The sequence below is a fragment of the Cucurbita pepo genome, chromosome LG02 (assembly GCF_002806865.2).
Source record: "Cucurbita pepo subsp. pepo cultivar mu-cu-16 chromosome LG02, ASM280686v2, whole genome shotgun sequence".
NCBI lineage: Eukaryota > Viridiplantae > Streptophyta > Magnoliopsida > Cucurbitales > Cucurbitaceae > Cucurbita > Cucurbita pepo.
The window spans coordinates 14,260,868-14,275,763 of NC_036639.1; the positions used below are offsets into that span (position 1 = coordinate 14,260,868).

General features: G+C 40.6%; 4 protein-coding genes across 9 annotated transcripts; 3 read left to right on the top strand and 1 right to left on the bottom strand.

Annotated features, from left to right (window-relative positions):
• Positions 1 to 1,057: 1,057 nt before the first annotated feature.
• LOC111788360 (probable GTP diphosphokinase RSH2, chloroplastic) lies at positions 1,058 to 4,548 on the bottom strand. 4 transcript variants are annotated; one of them, XM_023668673.1, is made up of 7 exons: positions 4,438 to 4,548; positions 3,291 to 4,080; positions 3,002 to 3,187; positions 2,342 to 2,802; positions 2,070 to 2,228; positions 1,657 to 1,999; positions 1,058 to 1,550 (listed from the first exon to the last, which is right to left on the bottom strand). In XM_023668673.1, exons 2-7 carry the CDS (start codon positions 4,047 to 4,049, stop codon positions 1,257 to 1,259), a joined length of 2,202 nt encoding a protein of 733 aa, XP_023524441.1. In that variant the 5' UTR covers positions 4,050 to 4,080; positions 4,438 to 4,548; the 3' UTR covers positions 1,058 to 1,256. The 4 variants fall into 4 exon arrangements, with proteins under 4 accessions (XP_023524441.1, XP_023524444.1, XP_023524443.1 ...); XM_023668676.1 differs by having other exon boundaries at positions 3,291 to 4,183; positions 4,438 to 4,546; XM_023668675.1 differs by having other exon boundaries at positions 3,291 to 4,221; positions 4,438 to 4,546.
• A 467-nt stretch (positions 4,549 to 5,015) lies between these two features.
• Positions 5,016 to 6,747, top strand: LOC111788362 (cytochrome P450 71A1-like). Its single transcript, XM_023668677.1, has 2 exons — positions 5,016 to 5,894; positions 6,006 to 6,747. Exons 1-2 carry the CDS (start codon positions 5,111 to 5,113, stop codon positions 6,731 to 6,733), a joined length of 1,512 nt encoding a protein of 503 aa, XP_023524445.1. The 5' UTR covers positions 5,016 to 5,110; the 3' UTR covers positions 6,734 to 6,747.
• Positions 6,748 to 7,589: 842 nt separating this feature from the next.
• On the top strand, positions 7,590 to 9,344 carry LOC111789026 (cytochrome P450 71A1-like). The gene has a single exon (XM_023669635.1). The coding sequence runs from the start codon at positions 7,714 to 7,716 to the stop codon at positions 9,250 to 9,252; it is 1,539 nt and encodes a 512-aa protein (XP_023525403.1). The 5' UTR covers positions 7,590 to 7,713; the 3' UTR covers positions 9,253 to 9,344.
• Positions 9,345 to 9,770: 426 nt separating this feature from the next.
• Positions 9,771 to 14,837, top strand: LOC111787924 (coatomer subunit beta-1-like). 3 transcript variants are annotated; one of them, XM_023668019.1, is made up of 5 exons: positions 9,771 to 9,899; positions 10,008 to 12,081; positions 12,632 to 13,144; positions 13,760 to 13,845; positions 14,294 to 14,837. In XM_023668019.1, the coding sequence occupies exons 2-5, from the start codon at positions 10,033 to 10,035 to the stop codon at positions 14,496 to 14,498; spliced, it is 2,853 nt and encodes a 950-aa protein (XP_023523787.1). In that variant the 5' UTR covers positions 9,771 to 9,899; positions 10,008 to 10,032; the 3' UTR covers positions 14,499 to 14,837. The 3 variants fall into 3 exon arrangements, with proteins under 3 accessions (XP_023523787.1, XP_023523788.1, XP_023523789.1); XM_023668020.1 differs by having other exon boundaries at positions 10,021 to 12,081; XM_023668021.1 differs by having other exon boundaries at positions 10,031 to 12,081.
• Positions 14,838 to 14,896: the final 59 nt, after the last annotated feature.

Below are 14,896 nucleotides of genomic sequence, written 5' to 3' on the forward strand. Positions count from 1 at the left end.
TTCTAAAAGCAAACCCAACACAATGGGAAAGAGAAAGACAAAGCTGATGCAAATCTGTCTGTTTTCATCTAAACCTCTGCAGGAGATGTTGAGGTGGGTCGTCCAAATTTTAAATCCTTGCTCAAATTTTAGACATTTGACATTAGATGATTTCTTAATATTGTAACTTTGAGAACCTTTTCAATATGGTCCAGATTATTGGTATCACAGACAAATTCATCAGAATCTTCAAATCTTGTGATGTCTCTCTGTGATACAAGATTGGTCCACTGCATCCCTTCCCATCTTCTTAAGCTGCGTTTTGATCATCTCTACTACGTATTCCACATCTCACAGTCACCACCTTCATCACTTCCTCATAAATCTCAGCCATACAGTATGCCATGGTTGATTCCCACTTCGTATGCCTGACCATACCCAATCTCTTCATCTCTTTATCTCTTCAACCAAAAAGTCGAAATATAAATATATAAATGGACATTGTTGAAGCATTTGGACAGGTCTCTAACTTGTAAAAAGAATTGCCATTTGGAGTTCCCACCGGAGCGAACAAAACAAGGCTTTTTTGGGTTTGTGCTTTTTGGACGTCCAAAATTGCATTTTGGTGTCATTGCCAATCCAAATGCTGCATGGCGACAAGTTGCAGAGCCTGAAGTAGAGCTCCACCCCTGCTGTTTTGAGTATTGAAATGGCGAGAGAACGGATGAGATGTAGAAGAAATGAGATATGGGAAAATGAGAAATGAGAGGAAAAGAAGGAGAAGACATTGGGGTAGAGCCTGAAAGGGAATTCTGACATCATATTTGGAGCTCTGGGTTTGTTCTTCCGTTGGTTCTTTTGGGGCTTGTAATTGCCATTAAAATATCTTCCTCTTGCTGATCCATGTCTGCGTTGCAGAATCCTTTATGGGTTCTTAGAATTGGCAGCCCTCACCGGGACTTGCTATATTGGCAAGGATTGGAAAATATGCGTTAGTGAAATGAACTGGTTATGGTTACTTACCTTTAAAAGGACACTTCAATTATAAAACATAACCAAGGCTAGAAATTATTACAGAGAGTAGCAAGCTAAAGTATATGTATATATTAACAGTTTGAAACCCGTTTACATTGAATCTCAAATAGCAGACATGTACAAATATTTATATTTATCTACAAGAGAATCTGATCCATAATAGAAGCTACAAGAGAATCTGATCCATGATAGAAGCATGATATTTATAGTGCAAGCATAGAAAACGGGCAACGAAGCCACTGTTAGCTCATCCAACCGGCAGGCTGCGGAGTTGCTACGGTGAAGCCTCTCTCATACATCCGCTGGATTTCTTCCCGGTACTCGATCAACGACGTATCAGGTATCGGTGGGGTCAATTCCACCACGTCGCCCATCTTCAGCTTGCACTTGGGGTCGCTCACAGGCTCCTGGTTCAGTCTAGGTCTCAACTCTTCCTTTACTGGGAACCTATAGTGAGCCCATCTTGTGCTTCCTCTCCCTGCTCTTTCTAAGAGATCTATCATCGTTGCATTCGCTGGGAATTCCTGGACCGACATCTGGATATAACAAAAACAAAGCCTTTTCCAATTGTTAAAAGCTGCACTCTCGCACCAGAGATAGATAACAAACTTAACAGAAACAAGTAGGGCAATAAGCATGGACCTTTTCGTTTTCAATCATAATGACAAACAACGGCCCATCCTGGAAGCAGTGAGGTTTGTAAGAGTAGGAGCAGTCAGAAGAGTGAAAAGGGAACTTGCAGGATGATTTTACAGAATTGATTGAAGATCCATCTTTGGTCATAGTTTCACAATGCCAAGTGAGAACCCATCTAGCCCATTCCACCATCTGAAGCACAAATGAAGAGTGCTTAGAATCACCCTCCTTGTACCTCCAATGAGCAGCAAACCCAAACTCAGCTTGCAAATGCATCTCCTTGGTTCGAATTTGAACCTCAAGTGGGACGTCACCTTCACCCCTTACTACTGTGTGTATAGATTGATACCTGTTTACCATCAAATGATATATGAGGAGAAATATAGAGTATAAAGCACCTGATACTGCTTTAGAAATACCCGTTCAACTTTGGTTTACTTATGTAGTCCTTGAGCTTTCCCTGTACTTCCGGCCATAACTGATGAACGATTTTCAATGCTTCATAGCAATCCTCTTCATTTTCAACAATGAGTCTCAATCCATGAATATCATGGATTTCGTTCATGGTCAAATTCTTCCTACAAAACAAATTCAAATATACCTAAAATCACCATTCTGAACAAGACAGCCAGAAAATAATACACTGCTGAAATGAAGAGAATAAAAGAGAAATGGAAGGCCGAACGCATACTTCAACATTTTTCGGTGTAAGCTGTAGACACTTTTGTGCCGTCCAATTACAGCATGGTAAGAGGTTCCCTTATCCTTGAGAGCTCGCTCTATTTTTCCAATTGCAGAATGTATAATTTCTTCATCATACAATCCCATCAGTTTGGAGGACAAATCATTGTGCTGTTCCAAGTTTAAATGCTTAAAACAGAGGTTTTCTAGCTGCTCCTTCCAACTGTAGATTCCGAGGCGATTAGCTAAAGGAACGAAGATCTCCATGGTCTCCTTTGCAAACCTATGCTGCTTGATCAGAGGCAATGCATCTAAAGTTATCATATTGTGCAGACGGTCTGCTAATTTAATGAGGACAGCCCTTGCATCAGCCATAGCAAGGAACATGGTGTGCAAGCGGTCTGCCTCAACCATTCGATCGGCCATATCATGTTCTCTAGCAAGCTTGCTTAAATGACTCAGCTTAGACACCTAAAACAAAATTTAGGAAAAATAACACAAAGAGCGAGAGATTAGGAACTCATTACTCGTCATTCAATAAAAGACTTATAGCATGAGCGAGAGATTTGCAATTTTCTTCCTCACAAGAAAATAGAACAAGCCTTGCCGTCATGCATTAGGTTCACAATATTCCAATGACAAAGAAAGTGTGTGCGGCTTAGTATCTTACCCCTTCAACTAAATCAGCAACCTCAGCTCCAAATGTCCCCAATATGTAGTCATGACTCACAAACGAATCATCAAGTGTGTCGTGCAAAAGCCCTGCGGCAACTACTGTGGAATTAGCACCAACAAGTGCAAGCATCACTGCTGTTTCCACACAATGTTCCAGGTACGGATCACCACTTAAACGCGTCTAAGGAAAAATGAAAAACACCAAAAAGGGGTATTTCTTAATGAATATCATCAGTACTCAAGGCAATAACAACACTGTCAATATTGAAAGGCAGCAGCATTACCTGTCCTCTATGTGCTTTCTCGGCCTCAAAAAAAGCCTTGATCACAGACTCATCACAAAAGATTTTGTGCTTTGATTGTGCACTTACAAGCAAATCCTTCGCATATGATTCAGATTTACCTTCCGTAATATTGTCCTCCATATTGAAAGTCAATTCATCTCCAAACAAAGTAGATGAACCCACATCTAACACATCACTAGGTACCTCCAATCTCGGCGAATCATAGTCCACACATGATCCCAATGCATTTCTCACAAACCCATTGAACAGCCTGTTAGTACTTCCTCGACCATGAAAACTTGCTTCCCCACTCCTTTCCCATACAGTCCGCAATGGAGGGGTTCTTGCTGCCGACCCAACCCCACAACAACCACAGGAAACTGGACCTTGGAACACCGATACCGGGCTCTGATCCCGATTAAAGAAAGAGCCAATGAATTTACTTGGGGAATAACGAAACGAGGAGCTTAATTCTTTAAGTTCCTCTCCTTTATCATGCCTAAAAGAACCTAATTCGTCTCCACCACTTGAAATGCTCGACGACAACAACGAGTGCCTTGGTGCAGTTGATGAGAATAGACTTGACAACCCGCCTACTACCGGTTTTGGGGATGAAGTCGCTGTGGTAGACGCCAACGAGGAGGACCGAGAAGTAAATTCTAAATCATATGATGCATGAGAATTCAACTGGCAAGGGTGCGGTGAGGAGCAGATAGTACTGGGTGAACTGGTGTACAGAGCAATAGTTGGCACAGCCATGGTGTTTTTCACTCGAAATCCCACCAATTATCTGAAGGAACCAACAAAATTTGCAGTAAGAAAAAGAAGCAAGGGTAAAGCAGAGCAGGCGAATTCTTCCCTTTTCAAAGGATGTGAGATACGCCAAGCTTTCTCTGTACGCAATCAAAGGAACGTGGCAGAAAGCATAAAACTGACGCAAACTCAGCAGAAAACGTCAGAAAAGAAGGCAACAGAACCAAATTTCAATCAAATCACAAACCAAGAGGAAGTAGGGGAGAATATGAAATCGCAGTACAGTAGTTTCAAATTCATCAAAATTGAAGGGAAAAGGGAAGAGGAAAAGATGAAATTGAAGAAATCTATGATAGGAATCCATAAGAACCCTAATTGAGGAGAAAGTACATACCATGGACAAGAAAGTGAGCAGCAGCAGCAGCAGCAGCAGCAGGAGAGAATTGGTTCTGTGATTTTCGAGCAATCTCTGAGCTCTCAAAATTGCTTGCTTGGCGTCCTGGAAATGGAAAACATGAAAGTACCATGTTACCCTTTTGATCTTTCTATAAATAACTCCAACTATATTGTAGTTAATATTGTTAAATGAGTTCAAAAAAATGTTTAATAAATTATAAGGAAGTCTTAAACTTTAAAAAAAAAAATGTAATAAATTTCAAAACTTTATTAGATAATAAATATTGTTAATTACAAAAGGCAGATAAGTCTGTCATGTAAGTGATAGTTGATTATTTTAATAAATTGTTTTAAAAATAATTATTGTAGAGGGGTAAGTATAAAATGGGGATTATTTACGTAGGGTTCTGGATGAGAATAAGAAGAGTGGTGTAGGCCGATGAGAATAAGAAGAGTCGGGTCATTGTTTGTTAGATGATGCAGTCTGAGTGACGGGACATCCCACCCACCACGTGTTTTTTGTTTTTTAAGTTTTTAAATTCTTCCTCACATTTTCTCACTACGTTTTAAGTTTTTAAGTTGCAGCCACTCAATTTATTCACACAATTGGGATATCCATGCTTTACTAATACCCCTTCCATTGCCTCACCACCATCATCAAATCGCCCCCAATGGATGTTTCTTCGTGGCTTTCTCACGCAGCAGCAGGGATGCCCACTCTCGCCATCCTCCTCCTCCTCCTCTCCCGCCGCCTCCGCCGCCCAAATCTCCCGCCGGGACCCAAGCCTTGGCCCCTCATCGGAAATCTCCACTTGATGGGTTCTCTGCCGCACCAATCCATTCACCAACTCTCCAAGAAATACGGCCCCATCATGCAGCTTCGTTTCGGCTCATTCCCTGTGGTTGTTGGCTCCTCCGTCCAGATGGCTAAGCTTTTCCTCAAAACCCATGATCTTAACTTCGTGTACCGCCCCAAAACCGCGGTTGGAAAATACATGACTTATAATTATTCCAACATAACTTGGTCTCAGTATGGGCCTTACTGGCGTCAGGCTCGGAAGATATGGTTGTTGGAGCTTTTCAGTGCCAAGCGACTTGATTCTTCCGAGTACATCCGAAGGGAAGAAAGGAATGGGCTGCTTAAACAAATATACAATTCTTCTGGAAACCCCATTAAGCTTAAATTGTACTTGTTTACTCTGAGTTTGAATGTTATTAGTCGGATGGTGCTGGGGAAGAAGTACACGGACGAGTCGGAGAATGGCATCGTTAGTCCAGACGAGTTCATGGAAATGATGGATGAGTTGTTCTTGCTGAGTGGTGTGCTAAACATTGGGGATTTAATACCCTGGATTGAGTTCTTGGATGTGCAGGGGTATGTGAAGAGGATGAAGGCAATAAGTAAGAAATTTGATAGGTTTCTTGAACATGTGTTGGATCGGCATAATGAAAGGAGTTGGGGCTTGTAGCTCAAGGATTAGAGCACGTGGCTACGAACCACAGAGTTGGGGGTTCGAATCCCTCCTCACCCATAACCGGTAAAAAAGGAAAGGACTTTTTACTCAGACAACACCAATAGAATTAACCATTTCTTTGTTTCCCTCCATTTTAATATATTTTGGATCGTGGTCAAATCCATGGCACTCACACTTACTTTGAAGTACTTTCAGGATCTTATAGCAGGTGCAACTGATACCTCAACAGTGACAGTGGAATGGGCAATGTCAGAGCTTTTGAAAAAGCCAGAGATTTTAGAGAAGGCAACAGAAGAGCTTGACAGAGTGATTGGAAGGGAGAGATGGGTAGAAGAGAAAGACATTGTGAATTTGGAATACATGGATGCGATAGCAAAAGAGACGATGAGGCTGCATCCTGTGGTACCAATGTTGGTGCCCAGATTGAGTAATAAGGACTGCCAAATTGCAGGCTACGACATACCCAAAGGCACGAGGGTGTTGGTGAATGTGTGGACCATTGGGAGAGACCCTACAGTGTGGGAGAACCCAGATGAGTTTAATCCAGAGAGGTTCGTGGGGAAGGACATAGACGTGAAAGGGCAGGACTTCGAGCTTCTACCGTTTGGGTCTGGAAGGAGGATGTGCCCTGGGTATAGTCTTGGTCTAAAGGTTGTGATGTCGACTCTAGCCAATCTGGTGCATGGATTTACGTGGGAATTGGGTGGAGATTTGAACATGGAGGAAGTGTTTGGCCTCACAACTCCCAAGAAATTTCCACTCCTGGCTATTGCACAACCTCGCCTTCCGCCTCATCTTTACTCTTGTCTGATGGACTGAGTTGGTGGTGTCTTAAATCTCACAAATTTAGTTTTTCTTATATATATATATATATATATTTATTGTTTTGAGGAATTGGGTATGGAAGTGCAACGGCCAATAAAGTAGTAGAAAAATAGAAAAATATTAGTACTTGCAATTCATGGAAATTTTCACTATATGGTCCACCATTACTTTTGGTTGTGAGAATTTCTGAGAAATTATGGTACCGTAACCACCCGACTAGTTTCACACTGACATGGCCCCTGGGTTTGTCCTCTCTGTTTTGTGGTTCATAGGATTTTAAGCTGCGAGTTCCTAGAAATTAATGGGATAATATAATTATGTTCCTAGAAATTAATGGGATAATATAATTATGTTCCTAGAAATTAATGGGATAATATAATTATGTTCCTAGAAATTAATGGGATAATATAATTATGTTCCTAGAAATTAATGGGATAATATAATTATGTTCCTAGAAATTAATGGGATAATATAATTATGTTCCTAGAAATTAATGGGATAATATAATTATGTTCCTAGAAATTAATGGGATAATATAATTATGTTCCTAGAAATTAATGGGATAATATAATTATGTTCCTAGAAATTAATGGGATAATATAATTATGTTCCTAGAAATTAATGGGATAATATAATTATGTTGCTAGAAATTAATGGGATAATATAATTATGTTGAATTGGACTTTGTTTCAATTGAAATTTGCAAGTGCCTACCAACCCGACAATGTCCGATGGAAATTACTGCAAATCCATGTCGAGTGGTCGTGTTTCACAAGAATTTCAGCTGAAAGTTCATAGAAATTAATTAGTTAGGTTTCCATTTACATGCAACTACTCCACAATTTACACACATCCCTACTTCTTTTCTACCCAGTTTCCATGCCTATTTATAGCCTTTCCAACATCACTGCCTTCCACCATCATCGCCAAACATCTCTCCCTCATCTACACTTCCTTCTCTGTTTCTAATCGCCATGGACATTCAAATTCCTTCTTGGGTTTTTTACGCAGCAGCATGGATGGCCACTCTCGCCATCCTCCTCCTCTCCCGCCGCCTCCGCCGTCCAAATCTCAATCCACCGCCGGGACCCAAGCCTTGGCCCTTCATCGGAAATCTCCACTTGATTGGTTCTCTGCCGCACCAGTCCATTCACCAACTCTCCAAGAAATACGGCCCCATCATGCAGCTTCGTTTCGGCTCATTCCCTGTGGTTGTTGGCTCCTCCGTCGAGATGGCTAAGATTTTCCTCAAAACCCATGATCTTAACTTCGTGTCCCGCCCCAAAACCGCCGCTGGAAAGTACACCACCTATAACTACTCCGACATCACTTGGTCTCAATATGGCCCTTATTGGCGTCAAGCTCGGAAGATGTGTTTGTTGGAGCTTTTCAGTGCGAGAAGACTCGATTCCTATGAGTATATTCGTAGGGAAGAAATGAAGGGTTTGATTAAAGAAATATACAAATCTTGCGGCGAAGGAATCCAACTCAAAGACTACTTGTCTACTCTGAGTTTGAACGTGATAAGTCGAATGGTGTTGGGGAAGAAGTACACAGAGGAGTCAGAAAATGGGATTGCTAGTCCAGATGAGTTCAAGAAAATGTTGGACGAGCTGTTCTTGCTGAGTGGCGTGCTCAACATTGGGGATTCGATACCATGGATTGATTTCTTGGATTTGCAGGGGTACGTGAAGAGAATGAAGGCACTGAGCAAGAAATTCGACAGATTTCTTGAGCATGTGCTGGATGAACATAATGAAAGAAGAAAAGGAGTTGAGGGTTATGTGGGGAAGGATATGGTGGATGTTTTGTTGCAACTGGCTGATGATCCCAATCTTGAAGTGAAGCTTGAAAGGCATGGAGTGAAGGCATTTACGCAGGATCTTATAGCAGGTGGAACAGAGAGCTCGGCAGTGACAGTGGAGTGGGCAATGTCGGAGCTCTTGAAAAACCCAGAGATCTTCGGCAAGGCAAGGGAGGAGCTTGATAGAGTGATCGGGAGGGGAAGATGGGTGGAGGAGAAGGACATTGTCAATTTGCCTTACATAAACGCAATTGCGAAAGAGACGATGAGGCTGCACCCTGTGGCGCCAATGCTAGTGCCGAGAATGTGTCGGGAGGACTGTCGGATTGCAGGGTATGACATAGTGAAAGGGACGAGGGTGCTTGTGAACGTGTGGACGATTGGGAGGGACTCGGAGGTGTGGAAAAACGCACATGCTTTTGACCCGGAGAGGTTCATGGGAAGCAGCGTGGAGGTGAAAGGGCAGGACTTCGAGCTGTTGCCGTTTGGGTCGGGAAGAAGGATGTGCCCTGGATACAGTCTTGGCCTCAAGGTTATACACTCGAGTCTTGCCAATCTGTTGCATGGGTTCTGTTGGAAGTTGGGTGGGGAGATGGAGAAGGAAGACTTGAACTTGGAAGAAGTGTTTGGTCTTTCAACTCCCAAGAAATTTCCTCTCCAGGCAGTAGCCCACCCTCGACTTCCTCCCCATCTCTACTGTTTCGAATAAATATATTCTCCGTGGATATGTAGCTTTCATAAACACTCAATATTCATGTTTTAGATTTTAAATAAGTATTTTATTTTACTATTCACTTTTAAGTCCAGAATATAAATTATATTGTAATTCAATTATACTTAACTTCATATATAAATATTTATTTTAGAACTTTTTAAATTTGATTAACTTTAGACAAAAAAAATATTCTATAGGTCATATTGAATGACTATAATAGAAAGACTAATAAATTATATTTATATTATTATAATATACCATAGTTCAAAACGAAAGTGACATTAAATAATTTCAAATTTAAGTAATTAAATAATCAAGTAATTACTGTATATAATTTGAAAATTAAATAATTTGTTTACCACAGCTCATTCAAAATAAAGTGTTATTTATTACATTTTCTAAAAGAAAAAGGGGGAAATTCCGAAATTAGAACCGGTTGGGGCCCATTTAAGAACTTTGGCCCAATAACTAATGGGCCCAGGCTCCAGGAAGAAGCATGCGTTTCTCTCATTTGTTTTACAGGTACTTCTTAGTCCTTGAAACGACCAGATCTGCATTCCCTCTTACAGGTTGAGAGTTCCTCACATCAGCCAAAGGCACCAAACTTCTCGAGATCTAATTTCCTTCACCAAGCAAATCAGGTAGTTTCTTCAATTCCTGCTCTCTGTTTCAACCTAGATCTTTGAATTTTCTGAATTCAATCTCTGTTTCCTCTCAATCTCTGTTCCCTTAATTTCATTTTCTTTGAGATCTCAAACAAAGAGAATAGCAGATATGGAGAAGTCGTGCACTCTGTTGGTGCACTTCGACAAGGGCACCCCAGCCATGGCGAATGAGATCAAGGAAGCTTTGGAAGGGAATGACATTGAATCCAAGATTGAAGCATTGAAAAAAGCGATTATGCTTTTGCTTAATGGGGAAACCATTCCTCAGCTTTTCATCACAATTATACGCTACGTGCTTCCCTCTGATGACCACACCATCCAGAAGCTCCTCCTTTTGTATTTGGAGATCATCGACAAGACTGATACCCGCGGTAAAGTTCTGCCGGAGATGATTCTTATTTGCCAGAACCTCCGTAACAATCTTCAGCATCCCAACGAGTATATTCGTGGCGTCACCCTGCGATTTCTCTGCCGTCTGAATGAGACCGAGATCATTGAGCCGCTGATCCCTTCCATTCTCACCAATTTGGAGCATCGTCACCCTTTCGTTCGGCGGAATGCGGTGCTTGCGGTCATGTCTGTTTACAAGCTTCCTCAAGGGGAGCAATTACTGGATAGTGCACCTGAGATCATCGAGAAGTTCTTGACCTCCGAGCAAGATAATTCAAGTAAGAGAAATGCTTTTCTTATGCTCTTCAATTGTGCCCAAGAAAGGGCCATCAATTACCTCTTTACTAACATCGATAGGATGACTGATTGGGGGGAGCAGCTTCAGATGGTTGTCTTAGAATTAATCAAGAAGGTTTGCCGGGCCAATAAGGCTGAGAAAGGCAAATATATTAAGATCATTATATCTTTGTTGAATTCTCCGTCAACTGCCGTCATTTATGAGTGCGCTGGAACTCTTGTATCTCTTTCCTCCGCTCCCACGGCTATTAGAGCCGCTGCAAATACTTACTGCCAGCTTTTACTCTCCCAAAGTGATAATAACGTAAAGCTTATTGTTCTCGATAGGCTTAATGAGCTTAAGACATCTCATAGGGAGATCATGGTCGAACTAGTAATGGATGTGCTTCGAGCACTTTCCAGCCCAAATCTTGATATTAGGAGGAAAACTATCGATATTGCCCTTGAATTGATTACTCCTAGGAATATTGATGAAGTCGTTATGTTGCTGAAGAAGGAGGTGGTGAAGACTCAAAGTGGAGAGCATGAGAAGAATGGGGAATATAGGCAAATGCTGGTGCAGGCTATACATACCTGTGCAATAAAGTTCCCTGAGGTCGCCAGCACAGTGGTACATCTCTTGATGGATTTCTTGAGTGATACCAACGTTGCTTCTGCAATGGATGTTGTCGTTTTTGTACGTGAGATCATTGAGACAAATCCCAAATTGCGAGTTTCTATCATTACGAGACTATTGGACACATTCTACCAGATACGTGCGGCAAGAGTGTGCTCTTGTGCGCTTTGGATCATTGGAGAGTACTGTCTCTCGCTCTCTGAAGTTGAGAGTGGAATCTCTAGCATAAAAAGCTGTCTTGGTGACCTTCCTTTCTACACAGCTTCAGAGGAAGGAGAGGCACAAGAGTCTTCAAAAAGTTCTCAACAGGTAAGCTCAACCACGGTATCCTCTAGAAGGCCTGCCATTCTTGCAGATGGAACCTATGCTACCCAAAGTGCTGCACTTGAGACTGCAATGTCCCCGCCTACCCTTGTTCAAGGATCCCTATCCTCTATTGGAAATTTGAGATCCTTGATTCTTTCTGGCGACTTTTTCCTTGGGGCAGTTGTGGCTTGCACACTTACTAAGCTTGTTTTGAGGCTAGAAGAGGTTCAGGCTTCCAAAGTCGAAGTGAACAGAACTCTTACTCAGGCATTATTGATTATGGTTTCTATGTTGCAACTGGGTGAATCTTCGTTTCTTCCTCATCCAATTGATAATGATTCACGTGATCGGATTATCCTTTGTATTAGATTGCTAAGCAATACTGGCGATGACGTGAGGAAGATATGGTTGCAATCCTGCAGACAAAGCTTTGTGAAAATGCTGGCTGAAAAGCAGCGCCATGAAACTGAAGAGATAAAAGCCAGGGCACAGATATCTCATGCACAGCCAGATGATCTAATTGATTTTTACCACTTAAAAAGCAGGAAGGTAATGAGCATTTCACCTGCTGTCTCCTGTATGGTTCTTAGATTACTATTAGATTTGATTTTTCTATTTTTCTGTATCATGGTTTGTAGAGGTTAATATAATAATTTTTAATCTGGTTGATCTCAATTTTCTTTGTATGAAGAAATCTCGTGTGGGGGGTTACTTCTGATAGAAGGATACTACTTCCATGTCATTTTTAAGCTCCTCCTTTTTCCTCTGAAAGTAGTAATGTAAGATATTAGGTTTTGTCCTAATGTTATTGATATTGGCATATTTCAGTCCAACTTGGAATTGAGCTTGAATGAAGTTGGATTCCATATATTTTTTAAAAGTATTTTAAGTATTGGTATACGATGTCAATACCTGTTTCTTTGAGTTCCTTGTGGAATAATCTTATTCGTAAGGGCTCTGGAGTGATCTTTTCCAGAATTCTGATGGTCTCAAGTTCCAATTCCTGTGCACATTATACTGGAGTTTTCAAGTTCTCATATTCTAAATCAACAATTTACTTGGCTTCTTGTTTTTCATTAATTCTGTGAACATTTTTCAGGGCATGAGTCAGCTAGAATTGGAAGATGAGGTCCAAGATGATCTCAAACGTGCTACTGGAGAGTTTACAAAGGATGGGGATGATGCAAACAAACTCAATCGCATTCTTCAACTAACTGGATTCAGTGACCCTGTTTATGCAGAAGCTTATGTCACTGTTCATCATTATGACATTGTTCTTGATGTTACAGTTATTAACAGAACCAAAGAGACTCTTCAGAATTTGTGCCTAGAGTTGGCCACTATGGGTGACCTCAAACTTGTTGAACGCCCTCAAAACTATACACTTGCTCCGGAGTTGAGCAAACAAATAAAGGCTAACATCAAGGTTTCTTCTACTGAAACAGGAGTCATATTTGGTAACATTGTATATGAGACTTCTTCTAATGTGCTCGAGAGAACTGTCATCGTTCTTAATGATATCCACATAGATATCATGGATTACATTTCTCCAGCATCCTGTACTGATGTGGCATTTAGAGCAATGTGGGCTGAATTTGAGTGGGAAAACAAGGTACGTACTCTATATTATTTGGTTGCATTCGCCTTAAAGCTACCACAATTATATTTGTACTTGCCGTTGATGACCAACCAGGGCTTGGTGAAAGAATATAATAGAGAGTTCAATGTTCAAATTTTCTGAACTGAATATAGGCCGTCTTGACATTGACAATGGATGTAGTCTGAGTTCTTCGATGGGAGAGGATAGCTCAGCAAGCCCTTATACATTATTAAATTTGCACCTTGAAAAAAAAAAGGTTTCATTACATTGAGTGGTTAAGGTCTGGATTCATGCACTTCGGTATGTTGTCTATGATCAGATTACTTTTCCAAACTTTTGATTTGGATTGGCTTGTTTTGATGTCTTGAGAATGCCTTGCATGGAAGTTGCCTTCTCTACTTTTGGTATTGTTTTCCGTTTTGATGAGTATGTTTGAAAGGTTTTGGACTTTGTGTTATCTATCAAGGATATTTATTGGCTTTGACCCTTGCTTGTGCAGCAGAGATAGGACTGCTTATTCGCTTCATAGATATACAATTTTTAATGTGAACTTTCCTTTTCCTATTTCAAGGTATTAAAGTAATTGATCCTACGCTAAAATTTGATTATGGGTTTTGTCGACTGCAGGTTGCTGTGAATACAATAATTCAAGATGAAAAGGAATTTTTAAATCACATTATGAAGTCGACTAATATGAAGTGCCTGACACCAATGTAAGATCCTTTAATCTAGTACCCCCTCTCTTACCTTTGGTTGCTTTATGCTTATGTGGATAGGACACCTGCACTATAGAACGGTTTAGATGTTCATATTATATTCCGCCATCTCCGGCTACTGCGATGTTCTCTTAACTTAAAATTCTTTCTGCTGGGACTTGCTCTGTTGCAACTACCCGTTGGTATCAGCTGTCTCAAATGTGAACTACCTGATTTTTTCCATTCCGTAAATACTGTTTATAATGAGAACCGCTCCTTGCTTGTGCTACTAACCATTTTATATGAATTGTGAAAATATTTCATGGTGTGCAAAGGTGATGAGAAAGCTAAGGGATAGAAATTTCCATGTCATATTCAAGGGTTCTTTAAAAAACTTTTTGGGTATAACCACCAACTTCACACTACGTGTATTTAATTCTTTCTCCTCTTTTGTTTTTTGCATCAGATCGGCATTGGAAGGCGAATGTGGTTTTCTTGCTGCTAACCTTTATGCAAAGAGTGTTTTTGGAGAAGATGCTTTGGTGAATGTGAGCATTGAAAAGCAAGCAGATAAGAAGTTGAGTGGGTACATCAGAATAAGAAGCAAGACTCAAGGTATTGCTCTCAGTCTCGGGGATAAGATCACTTTGAAACAGAAGGGAGGCTCATGAACATTCAAATTTGATGAATAATATTTGGAGGTTTTTACTATTAAGATTTTGCTTCAACCTGTCGCTGTATTGCCTGCCCTCCTTCGCTTTGCGGCCATTCGGACTCGTTGCCATTTTATTTTCTTTTTACCGTTCATTTTTGTTTAGACCTTTGAGATATCTTGCTCTTTCTAGAAAGAGGGATCTGTTGTTATATGTTAGCTTCCACAAACAAGTGGCAATTCCATGCTGTCTTATTCTTTATTCCCTTTTTCCTCCTCTTTTTTGTAGTTATTGTGTACTTACAAGAGTACTTTCTATAGTTATAAATATTTTGTTGACCTTTTTATATGATTTAAATGTTTGTTCATCAAGCCATAGGGGCTCTTTGAAAGATTAACTATATTTGTAACGGGTAG